We start from the raw sequence: 19470 nt of genomic DNA, 5'->3' as shown, positions 1-19470 counted from the left end.
CCTTGTTGCAAAACTTGGTTCGATTTCTGCTCACCGAAATTTCATCATTCTTTTGCATGATACCGAAGTTTTATGTATAGCTCAGGCATAGCTCAACTTCAATTATCAAAAGTATTAATCGGATTTGGCGCAAGAATGTGTAAAAATCAATTGTACTATCCTCAAATCAAATATCAATTGGCCGTAAATATTTGAATGAAAGTCTCATAAGTATAAATAAATAGTCAAAAGAGCCCAGTGTGGCACTGATATAAGAATGAAAATAAGAAAAACTATAACTAATCTACCTATCACAATAAAAAGAGGCCAAGGGTGGGAGGAGAATTTTCTAAACAAAAAAAGTTGAGCTGTGATTCTCAACCACTCACTGACATTGGAAGTAGATATGATATTTTTTTGTGATTACCTGACATATTTTGTCTGATGCTTTGGAAACTGTCAATGAGCATTGGAGCCCACTATTGAATGGGCCTGGATAGCTTGGACTCTTGAAATAGGTTACATCTGCTTTAGAGCTTCCGCCACAAGTTCTCTCAACTAGAAAGCAAAAAATAATTCGCAGTTCTGTACAGGGTTCTTTATTACATGATCTCAGAAGAAAATGATAAAAATAAGTACCACGAAGACCTTATTGGCAATCTGACAATTTTTCATTAAGTTATCAACAATATCGTTAAATTTTCACCTCTATGACTGCTCGCACAGTTTTCTAGACATAGTTATCAACTCTCGTCAAGTAATTTAGAGCCACACATAGAATACAACTACATAGGAAAATTTTTCTTCGATCAATCCATGAAATGTAACTTATTTATTCTTGCGGATCACATTTTGTATGCAATCAAGGACTGAGCAAAATGAGTCGCAAGAAAAAAAGATGAGTTACATTGCCTCAGCCAGGAGACAACACATTAATCTGATCTTATCATTAATTCAAAAGACAGGTCTTAAACTGAAGCTTTCAGCATTTAAAATATAAAATCTTTATATGTATATACTTTTTCCCGTACTATTCTCGGTTTTTTAAAATATTTGAAAAATGCAATGCTCTCTGGAAGATACTGTCACAAGGAACAAATTGTAGAGTTTAGATCAAAGCTTGCATGTATCTCGAAGGTGAAACTGTAGGAACACATATTGATGGCTGAAGTGCGAAACCACACATCTCCATTTCGATGTTTCTAAATTTCCGCTCCTATTTTATTTTTTCAAAGAGAATCAAGCCATTTTATAGCTCGAAATTCATACTAGAACTTTCTGCTGGAGAAAAAATCAAAGAAGTTTTGAAGATTTTGAGTTGATCAGTTTTTCAAAGGAAAAACTTAGTGTAATAGGAAGTCTGAAACATTGCAAACGGAGATGATATGCGGTTTAGCCTTTTGGCCATCCATATCCTCAAAATCTCATTTCTTGTTTAATTTTATCAAAGGAGAACAAACCAGCGCTATTCCTAGAAATTTTCGAAGATTACTCTTCACACAGAGAGAAGTTTTCAAGAAATGATATTACCTAAATATTTTTCCATGAAAAAAATTAAGTATGACAGGATCAATATCGTTGCAGTCCGAGATACATAGTGCCTCTACAGTTTCACCGTCAATCTACTCTTGTGAAGCTTGTTTACTTACAGACACAACAAACACCACCTGTGCAGCTGCCACCCACATTACCACCTTGAACGTTACAGCTAGCTTTCGTCATACATGTTCCTTCCTGTTTCAAATCAGTAATGCACTGTCCAGTAGGAATCACCCTTGGATAGTAGTACCATGGTGGAGGCAAGAAAACTAAATCATTACAAAAATGCAAATGCAATTTTTTAAAATTATTCTATAATAAGTGAAAGCAACAACAGGGGTGGAATCCATAACTATCATTTAATGTCTGGAAGCCACCTATTTTTTAACATCAAGTCCAAATCTGTTCAGTTCTGACCCTTTGTCAATAGAAGAAACTTGGAGCTTATAGTATAGATAGTAGAACCTCTAAGAAGACAATTATACTTTTTTTTCTCTGTGCACTTTTGCAAATTTGAGTCAAACTGATCAGTTGATTAATATAATTCCTCCTGAATCAGAGATTAGAATTAACAATAAGAAAGGTACGATAAAAAAGTTGCCTCTTCTTCCAACAATCTATCTTTTTGAGCAGATGTCTCACAAATACCTCCGGCACATTCCAATAGTAATTAACTTTCAATCCTGTTAAAATAAATTTTTGCAGTGTGTGATCTAATTTCAGCTTTTTTTAAAGTTTTTTCCTTCACAAAAAATGTCTCTGCTTCGAAGAGAGAAGTTGAGTTACGACAAAAATGTCTTTACTATCTGTGGTAAAAAAAAAGTTAAAAAGAAAACTTACATCGCTCTTTCTCCGCAGGCACAGGTACAGGAACTTTAAAAGGGATTGGAATTTTCAGAGGGAATGGGAAAAAAAATCCGAATGCATAGTCGGAAACTAGCACGAGCAATGAAAAACTTAACAACATTTTGAAGAGCTGACTGTGTGACCGCTGCAACTTTTGAGATGAAAATGACTGAATTGAAGCCTCCGTGAGTACTCTCACAGAGTATTGACTTTTCCGAAGAGAATGGAGCATTTTGTTCCATCCTGACAATGTTGCCAAACCTGAATAATTATAACTGTACCAGCAGTTGCCTCTATTTTCACTAAGTGTGAATCCCTATCCCAGCCCCGCATCACTTACATTGGTATCATGTGGTTTTGAGGAAGGCATGTAAGTGCCATAAAAAGAAATAAAATCAGTTTGTCAGTCATATTTTTTTACACCTGGACTTTCCAAATAAAAAATTATAGCAAAGGAGTCAAGATCCTTTTCATGCCCTAAAATTGGGGGGGGGGGGGGAGGAATAGTTCTCATCTGCAATTCCTAGGAATTTTACAACGAAAGGTCTTCCTTAAGAACACTTAAGATATAGACTCCCTCCTCCCTGTAAAGCACATCAGCGGCAAAAGTCTGCAATCACATATCTCGTTTGCGGTGTCTGAAAATCTCCACCTCTATGTTATTTTTTAAAGGAAAACAAATTGACATCATTCCTTGAAGTTTTTGCAGAATTTCTTTCGCACAGAGAAGAAAAATCACGGCAGTTTTAAAGAATTGCCGTTGAGTAGTTTTCCATTTGAAAAATAAAGTATGACAGGAAGTCTGTGACGTCGCGAACCGAGTTATGTGATGGCCAATTTAATCTGTCGACATGTGGCCCTGCAACTGGATCATTACATTTATAGGTGGCTTTAAACAATTTGGAACAAATATATTAGTGAGTAAATCAAGCTACTGATTTCACAATCATTTTTTGTCCTCACATCTCTGTATTGAATCTAAAGTCACTTTTTTAATGGGAAAGGGGGTTGAGTTAAATAATGAAGTCATGAAGGGCATAATTCATTCTCCTCTGTATGCTATAATGACAGTAATTTCATCGATGATCAATCGTACTTTTTCACAGGAATTTTTATTGAAAAAGGGTAGGGTAGGTTAGTGCCAATTTTTTTTTTTTTTTTTTTTTTTTTTTTTTTGTCTGCAAAATATTTATCAAAAATAAAATTCCAAAATGTGAATTCCTCATATAATTTGGCAACTCAGTGTCCACGGAGATGATTTTGTCCAGTGCCACAAGGAAGCCCCTCTTAAGTGACCAGCCAGCTCATTGACAAGAAGATACTAATTAAACATGCCCTCTTTGATTGTTTACTGAGGTTGTTTGCCCTCTTGAGAGGGCAAAGACCGCTCAGGGAACTGTTTAGTCTGCTGCTGATCACCCATCTGGCTGCAATCCCCGAAGATGACATTGACACCAGGCGAGGAATTTTTGTGTTTACAGTGTTGAATAACTATTAGATTTCTGTGTGTGACTCAGAGATTGATGAACCTGTGACAAAATGCCTTCGGTCGTGACCCCTGCCGGCTTTGCTCCATTCATAAAGACTTCCTGTCGGGAACCACCGGTCACTTTTAACAATTAATGAGCTCTTTGTGAGGATGACCGAGTTTGTTTGCATAAGAGCTTGGGAACCAAAAATCAGGAGGTGTCTTGAGTGATACATCTTAAAAATCCAAAATGTAGATGGCAGGAGATTAGAATTTTTTATAAATCTTTGTCCCTTGGTTGAGTAAATTATTTTATAAATAACTCTAGTAGCAGTCTCCCTGCTTATCAGCTAAAATTGGGCATTAAATTTTGATGAAATCTTTGATTGGTGGATGGTGAATGATAACCTGATAAATGACGACACAAATTAAATTTTTTTTGGTTCCCATTACAACTTTTTTTTATTTCTTTTTTATGAAAAGTGTTGGGAGAAGATCCTATCTTTCGGATAAAATTTTCAATTGCTGGACTAAAAATGAAGTGTGATCGGGCTGAATTTAACAAAAACACACCGAATTGCATAAAGTTAGAAGCAAGGAAAAGATGTCAGAAGTTTTATGCCTCCATACGACTCAATGTTAACGACAAAATTTAAAAACTACTTCCACGTTCAAAATCTTTTTCCTGAACTTTCAATCTTTGTCAGGAGAAAATTCAAGACTGGTTGAATTCAGAACAATTCTCGACTCAGTTCTTTCAAAATGCAACTTGGTGTGTATGATTGATTAAAAACTAATTTTGAGCTAAGAAATGAACTTAAAAGATAAAAAGATTTGATCATCACAATTGGAAAAAAAAAATGATCAACATTTATTTACAACTTGAAAACTATGTGCAAATTACATATTTACAAAGTAAATTAAAATTGTTAAAAATGTGTCTAGATCAATTAGCTGTCTCTAATAGTGTTACACACAATCATACACAACTTATTGGACCAAATAAAATTCTAAAACTGCTTCATTTGCTCTTAAACAAATCAGCTTGAATTTTTGAACAGCAAATAAAATTCCAAATTTATCTGACTTGCTCTCATTTTATCTAATTATCAAAGAGAGACTGCACAATCTCAAAAAGAAAGAAGACCAGAGCAAAAGTCAGACCTTTCTAGTGAGAGATCCCATGCATTCTCTTGACAAATATGTGATGGAAGATATCAATATCGCCTGAATTGTTTTTTGAACTTTTCATAATGGTAGTCGTCGGTGGCTTTTTCTCGACCAGAATCAGATTTTTTGTCTTTGTCTTTTGGATTTCCTGCCGTGGCAGCTGGTTTGACTTCTTCGACAGCCACTTTCTCCCGCTTCTTTGGTGGACCGCTTTCTTCGATGTTGACTGGAATTAGAAAGAAAGATTACAAATCAACTAAAGAAGAGGATCGTCAAAAGTATCATTACAAATGAAAACAAACAAGACTGTTTTGACAGATCTAGATTTATAATAGTTACCCTTGTGTAAAGAACAGTTTACAAAATAGTGTATCAAAGCCTGTTGGGGGCACTAATTTGTTGTTCGTCCCACATAGGGACGTGACTACATTGCAATGTTGCCAAATTTCTTCTTGAAAATTTCATTTCTACCTGGAGAATATTCGGCATTTCCAATTAGAAGTTTCCCTGGTTTTTCTTCTGATCTCATGCAAAAATCAGACAAATTTTGGCAAAAAATTGCCTAGATAAATTACTTGTAAAATATTGAATAGTTTGAGTCAATTTTGTAACGTTGAACTGAAGTTACATTCCTTTGTACAGGGAAAAACGAATTGTGTTAAGAGCATCCTGCTTGTCTTGAATGATCGGATAAGAAAATTTGAACGCCAGAATCCAACTCTACTTAAATTTGATAAAATAATACATTATTTGATTTTCTCAATTATTGTGATTTTCCAAAAAATCATCAGTGAAATGTTAGAAGGGAATTTTTCATTTAAAATTAATATCAATGTTTTCTCTCTTGAAACAAAAAATAAGGTGTAAGAGATAGGTGTATCGTTCCAGTTTCAAACTTACATCGATTATGTTGAACAAAATTGACTGCCATGTTGGTTGGTACAAACTGAGAAGGGCCATCTTTTTTGTTGCGCCTTTCTGCCAGTAATTTTAATTTGGCTTCCTCTGTTGCTTCTATATTTTTTATTTTGACTCTGAAAGGAAAGCATGATTGACATTAGGTATATTTCAAAGTGTAACACAAGGATGAGAGATTACTTAATTTGAATCTAGAAAAATCAATAAGGAAAGTTTAAAACCTACTTAATTATTGTACACTCACATTATCACTCATAAATTCTGGATATCTGAGCTGATAAAATGAATTCATCAGGTGTGTAGGAGTTTTGACGATTTTAAACTGGTTAACATTCGGACTATGTTTAACAGTAATGCACAAAGACGCATTTAGAGGGGAGGGGGGGGGGGATTAGCTAAGAAAGGCTTTGAATTGAACTAATCATAAATTTTCTCCGCTCAAAAATTCGAAGTGTCGAAAAAATTTTTAAACATAGGAAGGGTATTAAAATTTGTCCAAAACATTGAATTTCATGGTGGAATAAAACTTTGAACGTCTTTTTCTTCATTTTAACTTGATGTAACTTCTGAATTTCTGTAAAACTCCGTCCATTTGTTGATAATGGAAGGTTTGCCAACAAAATTTAAAGGAATGTAAGCATTCAAAATGGATATATACTGTGAAATTATCTTATCTTAGACTCATTTCGTTCCTGATCCTTCAAATTTTCATTAGTAAAATTTTGTTTTACCCCTTGGGTGTAAATTTTTCTCTTCTGATCTTAACTCCAATGAGAGTTTCATCCCCCAAAGTCATGACTGGAGGATACAACTTACTCTATTCCCAAATCTATCTCCGGAATACCACTCAACATTTGATTGGACAACATCTCCTCTGATCGATGAGTGGTGGATGAACGCAAATGATCTGGAACAGCCTGTAAAGCTGCTTCTTCTGGAGAGCAGTACTTTGAATCACCCGACACGATTGGTTTTTCATCCTCCTTTTTACTACCTTTCCTTTTGGATAGTTGCTCCTCAATGTATTTCATCCTGTGAAAATAGAAGGCAGAAAAATGATTTAACTACCAAGTTCAGGACACAAGAGGGGACAAGACTGCATTGCACCCTGTACACGGCAAATTCTGTGAGACACTGTTGACTGCGAGATTGCTAGAATTATTTCCCTGCTATCATAAGTAAAATAAAAAGTTGATCAGAGGTTTTGATAGAACATAGCTTTTACAGCATTGAAAATTATTTTTTAAGTGTCATCAGAAAAATTCTTTCTTTCGTCGATAAATATTTCTTGATTAGTGGAAAAACAAATTAGGCATGAGTCCAGTCCATGAGGCAGTCATCAAAATGCCACCATCATTTTTCATGTTTAAACTGTTGAGTCTCATTAATTTAGTGATCATGATGAGTATCTCACCCATTAAAATGATCATAAAAAAGCTTCATTTGAAGCCAAAAAATAAATTAGTAGAGCAAAACCGCTTCACATTTACCTACTTTTTCTTTTTATTTTCTCTCCTTGATTTTATTAAAAGAAAAATACTAAAGTTTTGTTGATTATAAAAAATAATCTTTGAATATCTAAAGTAATGGTGAGTACTGCTTGATTTTTTTTTCTTAAAAAAAAAGTTGGTTTGTGAAGTTTTGACAATGCCAATACAATGTGCCTACAAAGAGTTCCCAACTTGAACAATTAATGTACCTATGATTTTAAAAAAGATTGTTCGGAGAGATACTATCCAGAAGCAAACTTGTTGCCTTGTTAGTTTGATTAACTCTCAAAATTGCAGTAGATGAAATTATCAAATAAAAGAAAAGATTACTCACATTTCTTCATCCTCGTCTCTTTTATTTGTCTCTGCAGAAAACTGAGTTCCGATTCCTGTGTCATACGCATCGTCGACTTGCTCCACAGCACCAGATTTCAAGGCGTTCATATTGATGAGTCCTCCTGTCTTCACTTTAAAAGGGTCCGTCTAAAATTGTTCAAAAAGATAACAATTCATGTGAAACCAAGTCAATAAAATATCATGATCAACTGACTTATTTTGTATGGTTTGAGAATTTTGATTTTATATGTGAGACTAAGTCCACAAAAATTGAAAATTGAGTTATTAATACGGGAGTGGCATCTTACTAATATTAAGGAACAAGACTCCCCTAAAAATTTTGATCGACGCTAGAGTTATGATAGTTTTAAGTTGGCAGTTCACAGATGTGATTAAGTACAAAAAAAAGTTCTTGGAAGTTCTAATCTGTCTTATTTAGGACAAGACATTGCTGCATTATGATCCTCCTGCATGGCCTCTATTAGCACAAAAATAAATTGAACGACTCACAACTTGTTCTCACAGACACCTGAGAATAAATTTAGAGATTTTGATGGAAAAATTTGAATTGTTGACTCGATTTGATAATGATCACCCTACCTACTGAAAAAATTTCCCTGTGGACTAAGTATGTCTCTTTTCCCAGACAGTTCCATTTTCATTTCAGTAATGTAGTTAAAAATTATGGTGCTTCTGCTCTTGAGGAGTTCATTGGTCAATTAAATTTAAGAAACTTCCCAGTAAAATAAATTACTCTCTCGAGTAATGTCCTCTTTCCAATAACATCTTCATGGAGTATGGCAATTAGAAGGAGACAATGAAGTTCTACTTACAACTGACGCTTCAATTTCAGGCACCTTCTGGCCAATGGCCAAACTGACAACGCTCACTCCATTTGGTCTTTTTCTTAATGTTTGGAGAAGTTTTGCTTCTTCCAATTTTGATCTGGAACAAATAGCAATGAAAATAATTATAATAACATAGGTTTATACTCCATGACTGCATTCCTGAGACAAGTTATAATGAATATTCTGTAATCCCACAATGCTAGTCATCTTAGATTCCCAAATTTTTACCTAAGAATAACTGATTCTAGCTTTATTATTTGGGTCGCTTCCTTCGACCGAGATTATACAAAAGATGAAATTGTTTAAAAACAACAGGGTTTGACAGGAATGTGGTTTCAATAAAAAAAATTCTGAAGATGTATTTAACAATCCATATTGGTCACACCAGCTGAAACAAAAATACTTACAGAACTGGAGCACCCTCTTCTTCGCTGCTGCTTCCTGAGGAACGTTTCCTCATCCGAATTGGTTTCTTGCGATGCTTGAACGAAATCTTGGGCTCCGAAGAAGAGTCAGACATTTTGAACTACACTTGCAGAATGAGGGAGGGGAGACACCACACAAAATTTAAAAAAAGTGCACCCTTTATTTAATTAATCATTTTTGTCTGGAAGTTAACTTTTGAAGGTAAACAATGACATAACCTCTAAATGAAAGGTAAACAATTTTTCCAATTATTCCTCTATTCGAACAAAAGGAATCTTAACCGCAAATTCTGAACCAGACGCTTTGATTGGTCCAGAGCGGTTCATTCCAATTATTCCGAGTTGAACCAAAACAAGCGGGAATTTCAAATAATTCCGGATATCCTGTCTACCAAATCGTTTCCGTTTCCGGTAAACAGTGTTGTCAGTTTTACGAGCATTTGATAAATAAAACTGACAACACTGTTTACCGGAAACGGAAACTATTTGGTAGACAGGATATCCGGAATTATTTGAAATTCCCGCTTATTTTGGTTCAACTCGGAATAAATGGAATGAACCGCTCTAGACCAATCAAAGCGTCTGGTTCAGAATTTGCGGTTAAGATTCCTTCTGTTCGAAAAGAGGAATAATTGGAAAAATGTAGCAATTTGAACCTCTTTGATTTGAACGACCACTTTCAAAATAAGGTTATGTTTATATTATGAATTAAAAAGCGGCATGGGCATGGCTTTGATTATAATTTCTTTTTCACACCTTTTACACTGTTCGTAACTTAAATTTATTCATTTATCCTAATTTTACGTAAAGTAGCGACTCATGCTGTTTGTCCCGTGCACTTTCTTCCGAGTGAATTTTTTAATGAAGGCAACCTTTCGTAGTGAATCATGTTCAAGATTCTGGTGGTTTTCAACCTGCATCATTTTTAGTAAGAATTTTAGCATTAATTTTGTCTCTTTGACGGTCTTTTATCTGTTCAGATTCACCCATGAAGAATCACTCCAGTTCAATGATGGAATAAGCCAGCTTAAACCATATAGAATCAAGTGTAAATTGATCGTAACTTGTTTAGACCTTGGTAAAGTATTTCAGCAGCCCGATTGTTTAAATTTATGTCGGTACATACAACAAGAATCGAAAATCGTTATATTACACGGAGCAGATAGGGCTATGTCTTGTCTTATCTTGCCGACATAGCCAGTTAAAGTTTCAACGATCAGGCTGCAGTACTTCGTCACCTTCCAGGCAAAGTATCACAAGCGCCATGCGACGTTTAAAAATTTCCGCCGCCATTTTATTTTTTTACAGAGAAATTGTTCAACGAAGCTGTCCGAAAATTTCACTGAATTTTCTTTGTGCTGCCGATAAAATTTAGTGAAATTTCCAAACAGATTCAACCAACAATTTCTCAGTAAAGAAATAAAATGGCGGCGGAAATTTTTAAACGTCGCATGGCGCTTGTGATACTTTGCCTGGAAGGTGACGACTTATTGAGCCTCTGTTTCCGACTCCCCCTAACTCAACTGGATATTGGCTCTAAAGTCAGTTTGCTGTTCACTTCTTGGAAAATACATTGTGGCAATTTTGTCACTTAGCTCAAAATCAAGGAAAATACACATGGGTGGTCAAATATTGTACTTTTACGGTGTCACATGGCAGCCCTCTGCACATCTCTAGTCTCTGAAATGGAATTGGAGTCTCCTTAAAGGAAATGCGACCGCCGTTTGCCAGCTGCCTTGTCTTGAAGTTATACTTCCCCTGTACTTCATCAAATGGTCTAAATAGCTTGCTGGTTTTTCGTCCATTACAATGCATCAAATGCCCTATCTTCTCGATTCTTTGCTCTTATGTCAAGTGGATCCCATGGTTATCTGTGGTGCTCTTTTCATGGCCTCCGTAATTGAATACTAAACTGTAACTTCCATTTTCATAGTTTTTTAAAGATGTTTTATCTTTTGCCCCCTGCAAAACTTTTTATTTGCTTTAGATTTGTTCCTCTAAATTGGAGGAGGTACAAGTTTCAAAAATTAATTTTGGTAAGAAGTCTTCAGCGTTGCAATCTGAGATATGGCATTTGGGAGTTTCACTGTGATATACGACTATTATGTTGCAAATCAGTGCTCAGGTTTATTTTTTCAGAAGAAATTAAAGTCCTTATCCAAGTAACAGGTCTTTTTATATAATATATTATGTATAGTATAAAAAAAACTCAATTTACAAATGAAAAAAAATTATATGTTTTTTTATCACTCATTCAAAAATGTCCGCATAAAATATGAAGGAGATTTTTTGGTTATTATCCTTTTGAATAATTGAAGTGTAATTCTAGATTTTTAAACATTTTGGAGGCCTACATTTTTCGACATTAGCCATCGACTTTAGCCCTCTCTCACTGAATTATGTAACATCACCAAGTTTTACTGTGTCTGATTTTTCCCATTTTTTTTTTCTCTGCCGCAGATATTTTTAAAGCTCACCTTTTTAGTCCTCATCTAATGTTTCTTTCTCATATGCTGACTTAACACAGAGCTACATCCCACTGTTGGCGGTGGTAAACAATTTTGAATCAGCGGCTAACAAAATGGAAGAAAAAGTTTCAAATCCAGGCTCATTTTCCTTCTTGCATGAGCAATATGAAAAGGTGAGACATTATTGAATAATTCCAACTTTATTGTTAGTCTAGTCTCTATTTGCCATCTTAATTTTGCCAAGTCTTTGCTGTTGGAATGGATAAATATTTTCTTTTCAATGTAGCAACATAGCATAGGACTACGGTCGACAGAGTGAGACAGCCTGAGTGGCTTGGCCACTGAATAGAAAGAAATTAACAGTTTGATGCAAAAATTCGATGACCGCTGGCATTTTTCCTCTCCGAGCCAGCCAGCGCAACTGCGCCTCGCACCTATGATAGTCTTCGTTAGAAATCTCGCCTCGAACCATGTAGTTAACAAAATAAAGCGGATTTGCTATTCTCTTACTCAATTGTCATCATTAATAACTCACACATATAAAACCTTCATTTGCCATGCACTAGCATAAAAGGCCTCATTGAATGTTGAACTTTTTTCCAAAATTAATCTGCCGTTACCTGAAAATTCTTATAAAAAAATGTTGTATTTTGCATCAATTGTAAAATTTTACCTTCTTCAGGTCAAATGGCCTACATCCTCTTTTATTCAGAATCATCCATCTTTTAAACCTACACATTTTCTGACCCTTACTCTCAATTTAGATTAAAATAATTTTATCAAAATACCTTTGTTTGAGAATGAATATTTGATGTTAATTTATTGTTTACTTTTTTCGGAATTTTTTTTTCACTCATTGTACTTGAAAAACTTACCTTTTTTTCAATATTCCATAGGCCTTAAGGATAAATGAAGAATCTACTCTCACATGGGAAACATACAAAGAAAGTCTTGAAGAAGTAAAAAAAAATCTAGCAGAGTATAGCAAACACCTCAAAGTGCCAATCATGGTGCCTATTGGAAAAAAAGCTTTCATGAAAGGCGATCTAGTTCACACGAATGAGTGTTTAGTCAATCTTGGAGACGGTTGGTTTGTCAAGCAGTCTGCTGCTCAAACTGGAGAATTCTGCACAAGACGCCTAGAATGTAAGTGTATTTCCCTCCTAAGATTAAAAATTTTCAAGGACAAATTTTTGAAGATATAGCACTATTCTCTAGAGCATGAGCTGAAATAATAATATCGTATTACAAAAGACTGAGAAACCTAAAATTCCTGGTCTTTTAGAAAATTTGTATTAGGTATCTGGTGTTACTTTGTCTCATATTCACATTTTTAAATTTAACTCATGCAAGTAGATGGAAGGCACATCGCTCTTGTAATAGTTACAATAGTTTTAAACCAAATTTTTTTATGAAAAAAAGAAAAGAAAAAAAAATCAGCGGAATACTGTATTAGCCCACTGACCCGAAGATTCTACTCTGCTCAAACTGAAAAGGGAAACAAAAACCCGAGAAAGTCTTCTATTAAAAAAAAATCTCACATCATGAAAGATGATAAGATGACCCTTAAAAAATGAGAAGAGCTTGACCAATGCTCCATTTATCGCCTTGCCTGAGGTAATCAGAATCCAACTTAAAACCCCGCTTCTACTATCAGAAGAAGAATTCAGGCAGAAGCAGAATACTATACTTATGAATGAATTTTTTCTAAATAGAATCATTTCGTCAAGATCTTGAGTACCTCAGCATGTCTTTCTAGCAATAAAAGTAGCAACAGAGTTGGATTGCAATTTTTTTCTTTCCTCATTAATTTTTATGAGGCCTATTTGTAGAATGTTTAATTTTCTAATCATTCTGATTGCAGATTGCGAGGAAAAATTGAAATCTTTGAAGAAGGAATCAGAGCTTTTAGAGTCACGTCAAAATTTCCCCAGTGAGTCAGCTGCATTCCCTCAAACAAACGTTCAAGAAATAATTGAACCTTATGATGAAGAAGCAGAAGCTGAATGGCGAAGTAAGTTTTTCTCTTCCCTAAAACCATCTAATATTAATCTTTATCTCTACTGGATGGTCGTTTTGGTGCAAGGAAAAACTAGACCAGACAAGAAAACGGTTTCAAAAACGGAAAAAATTAAGCGAATGTCAGAGACCTTAAAATGGCCATAGAAACCCAGGAAATATCAGGGAGTTTAGAAGGAAGTCAGGAAATTGAAGTAGAAACGTGCTCGTGGTAGGTTAGGCCAACGCTTTGGGCCCAGCTAAGCAGAGTAAGCCCTGCTTGCTTTAAGATTTTAGAAGGAGACATAAAATTACACTCATGTGTCAAAAAGTTTTTGCAATCATTATCATCGAAAAAGGTTTTAAGTCTGTAGATTTTGTCGAAAACAGAAGGGAAGAAACAGAAATGTGCATGGGATCACTGGAGATAGAATAAAGCTGGGTGGGTATAGGTTGTACAGTACACTGCCTGACCATGACACACGCAAATTCCACCACCGGTGAATTGTTTGCTGAGGGCAGAACAGAGAGTATGATTCAACAAGAGAATAAAGACAAGAGGGAAGTGCTGTACGCATTGAGTCTGGAAAATTCCACACCAGACTGAAAATCGCTTTTCTCTGCTATTAATCGCAGCTGTCCTTATGTAATGGAACAGTTGGAACTTCTGAAACATTGCAATAAAGATACACATTTTTTTTTTTTAGTTTAGGTAGCTATCAAAATTTCACCTTCTCCCATGTTTGATATGTAGATTAAGTACACAGAAATGGCTTGAAGATTTTCCTAAGTTTATTTGTAAAGTGCATGATTTTTATGTCTGAAGTCTCATGAGCCATTTTATTGGATATAAAAAAATTTGATTTGGTGAATTCAATCCCCTCTATGTTTCCAGTTTGTTTAATTTGGGATTATTTTCAATTTTTAAGGCTCATAAAATTTTAGTACTTAAGTGGGTTTACTTAAATTCTGCTTACTTAGGGTTTTTACTCAAAGTTTCTATGTAGCAGGTATGCCTGCCTAACTTGATCTAAATGCACAAAATTGTTTCAAGTGCTTAAGATCATTATAGTTAAGTAGTAGATTCGTACATTTACGTTAGTAATTTGATTTTAATTTTGATGTCCATCAGTCAAGCATCGAGAAAGAGAAAGAGAATACCGGAGGAAGTTAGCAGAACAAAGGAAAAAAGAAGTATCCAAAAAAGATGAAGACGTCTGGGAAAAACTGCAAAGGCTAGAATCTGAAGAATCTAACCAAGGTGAAGCCATGTAAGTGTATTCGAAATGATATTTTTCAACCTCTATTTTATTTTCATAACTTTTCATCCTTTTTTTTCTCTCTTCCTTTATTACTGTGATCATTTCTTTTTGAGAGGGCACTTTTCAACTTGTGAAAGATTTTTTTAAGAATCGGAAAGTCAAGCAGTTGCTTGTATATTTTTCCAATAATATAAAATTTTTAGAAAGTGAACAGAGTCATCCAAGTTATGGTGCCATTTTGATGTAATTTAAAGAGAGAATATTAAGGGGATTCATTTCAACAGCTGTCTTCTCAAACAATATTTATGAATCAATCAAAATTTTTGGGCATTTAATGAAATTACTGCTGATTTCTTAGCATTTATTGATCGGGAAATATTTGGGACCCTATACTCAGGACCCTTTAAAAATCCGGGAGATAGATTACGTGCACGGGAACGGATTTTCTACACCGGGAAGAAATTTTACAGAATTGTGTACACACGATTTTAGGAAAATCAATTTTATGGAGCAAAAATAAAAAATAAAAACCTTTAAAATTTAAATTGAAAAGGTGTCAGATTTTTTTACTGGATGATCAAAGTCAGTCTTTACTTTAAAAAATCTACATTCTCTTAAAAACTCATAATTTTTTTTTACTTTCATAGGGAGCGGATTGATGAACTAAATGCCGAAGATGATGAGTATCTAGATGAAGAGGATTATTCAACGGACACTCTGAGCGATGAATTTGAAGAAGAAGAAGAAGAAGAGGAGAAGGAGCAGGAAAAGGCTGAAGAAAAGGGAAAAGCAGAGCCCTTAAAAGTTGAACCTGAAAGAAAAAGAAGCATAACTTTCAATCTTGAAGAACCTAATGATGAGGACATCATCGTCATCAAGTTTAGACATAGTAAAGAAGTTACTGAGCCTTCCTCAAGCCTCCAAGTAGATGAAAAGTCGGATGTGAAGTCTATAGAGAAACCTTCAGATATTTACAGGGTTTTTCCACATCTGTTCAAACCGAAGTCTATATTGAAAAAATCGGCCAGCCTGGACCAAGATATCATCACTCGTTCAAATATTAATCCTAATCTAAATGACAGTGATTATGAGAATGAAGAACTGTTTCCAAATATGTCAAGAACAGTTTCTGCTCCTGTGGATGCTGAACCATTACCTCAGGTTTGTAATATTTTTCAAACAATTTTAAACAAACAGTGAAAGCACTTGGTAAAATGGTTAAAATTTACTTTTGTAAAACTCACCTTTTTCACTTATTATATTTTATTGTCGAAGCGTTTTGAGACAGTCAAGGCGCACGCAAGTCCTGACAAAGGGACGTTAATTCGGTCTGGAAGTGCGTCAACAGTAAAATATAATAAGTGAAAGCGGTGAGTTTTATGAAAGTAAATTTCAACCATTTGTAATCCTTTGCCAAATTTATTATTTTTAGTCTTCGTCTTTTATTCTTCTCCAAACATTATTCTTTTAAGGCGTGGAGTTAACAAAGCAAATCAAAGCAAAGATAGTTATTTGGATCGCTTTAGAAAAAAGGAACCAGTGCAATTTCTATTTCTTTAAAACTTTGCAACTTCCTCTTTTTTTTTTCAAATTATTAACGGAATGTGTAGCAGGTCATATTGGAACTTTCCAACCCTCAAAAAGTTCTTGTCCTTCTGAAGCTGGAGATGAACCCAATTTAATGATATAATGATGACCCAATTGAAGAAGAGTTATGATGGAAATATTTATCTCAAGATTAGATGTTTTTGCAAAATCCTCGCAGCAAACATAAATATATTTGAAGAATTCAAGGAGCCTTTATTTTATAGTCATATCTTGACTGTACACGGTAACTCAACGTCAGCCTATTCCTGGATTAAGTTGTTGTCTACCATGTTTTGCGGTGGACGAAGTTGTTAATTATTCTAATATGTACTTTGTCTTGTGTCCTACAGGTCTTTGGTGACATTGTTGAAAGAAAAGTTGCGGATACCGCAATGCCATTGGAATCTGAGGCAGCAGAGGAACCTCCCATTCCGAAACCCAAACTTAGCAAATTCAAAGCTTCCAGAAGAACTACCTCTTAGAAATGTGATATTTTTTTCTTCATTATTGTATTTTTTTATCTTTGTACCTCAGTGAATTTTGTATTTATAATGTTATCAACTTCGGTGAAAGAAATGTTCTTAAATTTTTTGGCAGATTCTCACATTTTTTACATGAATGTATTCTTTTTTTTCTGTTTTTAAGTTTTAAGTCAACTCCATGAGGGTTTTAAGTTTTAGGAGGGTCCTCTGTTGAATAGGCCATTTTATCGGATACCATATTTTATTTTTATAAATGTTTACCGAGATATTTTCTGTAAGGAAATCGTTTTCCAGTAAAATATTTTATTTGACCAAACCCCACAACTGTTTTCATTTTCCTTCGTAATATGTTTTTGAGATTCAAGCACTGCTTTTCTTATTCAATTTTTTTCTGCAAAAATAATGCGAACATATTTGAAGTGTAATCATTGTTTGACCCCCTTGATGACCCAGCCATAGCCTTATTTTTTAGTCAGGCCAAGATTTGACATTCATAATTCATATTGCCGAATTTTCTCCCCTAATATATTTCATTTTTGAAAAAGTCATGAATATTTCACTTAAATTTTGCAGGCATGCTATAAAAATTAGCATGTGAGATCTTCGGAAAATTTCAAAGACAGAAAAAAAAAGAACAAGTCTTCCACGAAATTATGTTTTTATGGGAGAAAATTCAGCAAGTCCAAATGTGCACATGACATAACAGAAAAGCCCTTACCATTGATTTTTATCACCTGAAACAACAGAAATATGTTATCACTGCTGCAATAAGGTTTATTTTTTTATTTCATAAATCAAACAGGTATACACCATTTTCCTTTTCACAAAATTTGCTTTTATTTTATTATCTACATTTAGTGTACATTTACTTATGAAGTAGAAAAATTAAATGTCTAACATATCAATAATTGGCTCTATTCATTCATCTGGAAAGTGGAAACTTTAATTAAGTAATGAAGATGAGGAAGTTTACTTACTCATACTAATCACTAAATACTAGGTATCACATTCATGAAATAAAATTGTATTGAAAATTATCTGGAAACAAATTGGCAGTGAAAAAGAATATTAGTTGATCTTAATGTAATATGAAACATCAAATTAGGAATGATGGACTTAAGTGTAGTGACATCCTCAACAGTTTACTCGATTTCGATCAGTGGCACTTGAGTACTTATCGAGAATCTAGTGCTTTAGTCTTGTCAGGGGCTCATAAGAACCCTCTCCCTCCCTTCTCATAGAGATTTTTTATTTTCTCACTCCTCTTGCGGGTAGAGAAAGTATTGTCATCCAAAAAAAAAAAGATGAAATTTCATCATTTTTTGCACTGGATGAAGACTTCTTAATGGTTCTAATTTGATTCTAAAGATCCTAATTTGTGGAAAACTTGAGTGAATGGGGTCTCAAATTGTATCTACTTTAATGAAATTAATTCCGTCGATTTTATTATATTATCTATCAACCTCATGTGATAGTAGTGCCTTTCAGATTTAATATTATTCCTGCTCAATTGCCATGCGTGTTGCATTCAGAAAAACTGAAGGCGTTCCAGCTTTCATACATGCATACGATATTGCGATACACGGAAAAAAATGACTGTGCGCGGATAACCATCTTGATTTTGTTAATTAAAAGTTGGTGCCGTATACATGAAAAAATTGATAGAATAACCAACGGCATTGTATTGTCCACAACGTCTTTAGGGAAATCAATCATTTTCAATTAGTTGCTACTAGCTATTACAAATCTGTTCACCGAGACAAAATTGATGGTAAACTGCTCCATCAAGTTGACTCATTGCACCAAAGAGTGCGCTTGCGCTTCACCTATCTTGTTTTTGGTTGATGCTACTCGGTTAAGTGGGCTCATTGAACTACAGAATGCGTTAGTGCAAATTATAAACTTGTTGATTATGAAGGTCACCATCTCAGATAACTCAATTAAAGTATTTTGTTAGTAGTCTGCCCCGTCAATTTTTTACGCTTTACCAACATTGAGTCACCAAAGAAAGCAATCAGATATGGGCTGATTAGGGAAAGTATGTTGATAAATTTTCAAGAATTCATATTCAACCCACCTTGTGTGACTGATAAGCGTGTAATAATATGTTCGTGGAGCGTACTCCTTTTCCCGTCCCTGGCTCGGGCGACGGTAAAGTCGCCGCAAAACTATATGACTTCGCGCAATTAATTATTCTTGACTCTGCTCGGTTTTAATGATAATTAAAGGGCATTTATTACAACAATTCAGAAACTCGGACGATGTTAAATTTTTCACTGATTTAAAAAAAAACGGATTAAAACGAACTAAAATATTCATCAAAACCAAAAATTATTTCATTCTAAAAGTAAAGTATACCTCATATCGTAATTTTTGAGGGGAAAAATAAAACTAACACTGATAGGAGGTAAAAATAGGCCGCGAAGCGGCCATTGATGGCGCGGAGCGCCTTCAGGGGGTTGGACCGCGTAGCGGTCAGGGGGCATAGCCCCTAGTATTTGACTATTTGCCTAGGCATTTGACAAAATGCCTAATTTTACTATTTGCCTGCGACATATCGATTGCAGTGTTTGAAAATTTCTTTCCTCCCCCCCTCCCCTTGGCACCAAGTTTTACGAAAATCCGACGAGCAGGAACCGAGATAGCGTTTTAGG

General features: G+C 34.7%; 3 protein-coding genes across 4 annotated transcripts; 1 reads left to right on the top strand and 2 right to left on the bottom strand.

Annotated features, from left to right (window-relative positions):
* Positions 1-23: 23 nt before the first annotated feature.
* Positions 24-4528, bottom strand: LOC109042967 (uncharacterized). The gene is made up of 3 exons (XM_019059957.2): positions 2359-4528; positions 1629-1787; positions 24-537 (listed from the first exon to the last, which is right to left on the bottom strand). The coding sequence occupies exons 1-3, from the start codon at positions 2594-2596 to the stop codon at positions 365-367; spliced, it is 570 nt and encodes a 189-aa protein (XP_018915502.2). The 5' UTR covers positions 2597-4528; the 3' UTR covers positions 24-364.
* A 151-nt stretch (positions 4529-4679) lies between these two features.
* On the bottom strand, positions 4680-9257 carry LOC109042997 (splicing factor C9orf78). Its single transcript, XM_019060017.2, has 6 exons — positions 9002-9257; positions 8580-8691; positions 7745-7893; positions 6737-6952; positions 5903-6036; positions 4680-5228 (listed from the first exon to the last, which is right to left on the bottom strand). Exons 1-6 carry the CDS (start codon positions 9112-9114, stop codon positions 5050-5052), a joined length of 903 nt encoding a protein of 300 aa, XP_018915562.1. The 5' UTR covers positions 9115-9257; the 3' UTR covers positions 4680-5049.
* Positions 9258-9703: 446 nt separating this feature from the next.
* uri (unconventional prefoldin RPB5 interactor) lies at positions 9704-17132 on the top strand. Of its 2 annotated transcripts, none has more exons than XM_019059993.2 (7): positions 9704-9947; positions 11547-11660; positions 12384-12633; positions 13352-13501; positions 14618-14756; positions 15395-15908; positions 16685-17132. In XM_019059993.2, exons 2-7 carry the CDS (start codon positions 11601-11603, stop codon positions 16814-16816), a joined length of 1245 nt encoding a protein of 414 aa, XP_018915538.1. In that variant the 5' UTR covers positions 9704-9947; positions 11547-11600; the 3' UTR covers positions 16817-17132. The 2 variants fall into 2 exon arrangements, with proteins under 2 accessions (XP_018915538.1, XP_072157957.1); XM_072301856.1 differs by having other exon boundaries at positions 9705-9947; positions 11480-11660.
* The last annotated feature ends 2338 nt before the right edge of the window (positions 17133-19470 follow it).

The sequence above is a fragment of the Bemisia tabaci genome, chromosome 6, assembly GCF_918797505.1.
Source record: "Bemisia tabaci chromosome 6, PGI_BMITA_v3".
In the NCBI taxonomy this organism is placed as follows: Eukaryota; Metazoa; Arthropoda; class Insecta; order Hemiptera; family Aleyrodidae; genus Bemisia; species Bemisia tabaci.
The sequence above is the reverse complement of the archived record's forward strand: the minus strand, read 5'-3'. Positions and strand labels throughout refer to the sequence as shown.

Bases quoted from the DNA above. Each gene is read 5' to 3' on its own strand.
- LOC109042997 (XM_019060017.2), bottom strand. From the start codon at position 9,114: ATGTCTGACTCTTCTTCGGAGCCCAAGATTTCGTTCAAGCATCGCAAG. The intron at 7,894-8,579 runs GTAAGTAGAACT...GAACAATTTTAG, and splicing joins CTGAAATTGAAGCGTCAGTT to ACGGACCCTTTTAAAGTGAA. The intron at 5,229-5,902 runs GTAAGTTTGAAA...TTCTAATTCCAG, and splicing joins TTTTGTTCAACATAATCGAT to TCAACATCGAAGAAAGCGGT.
- uri (XM_019059993.2), top strand. From the start codon at position 11,601: ATGGAAGAAAAAGTTTCAAATCCAGGCTCATTTTCCTTCTTGCATGAG. The intron at 11,661-12,383 runs GTGAGACATTAT...AATATTCCATAG, and splicing joins TGCATGAGCAATATGAAAAG to GCCTTAAGGATAAATGAAGA. The intron at 14,757-15,394 runs GTAAGTGTATTC...TTACTTTCATAG, and splicing joins TCTAACCAAGGTGAAGCCAT to GGAGCGGATTGATGAACTAA.
- LOC109042967 (XM_019059957.2), bottom strand. From the start codon at position 2,596: ATGCTCCATTCTCTTCGGAAAAGTCAATACTCTGTGAGAGTACTCACG. The intron at 1,788-2,358 runs GTAAGTTTTCTT...GTAATGATTTAG, and splicing joins GCCTGCGGAGAAAGAGCGAT to TTTTCTTGCCTCCACCATGG. The intron at 538-1,628 runs GTAAGTAAACAA...TTTGCTTTCTAG, and splicing joins AGGTGGTGTTTGTTGTGTCT to TTGAGAGAACTTGTGGCGGA.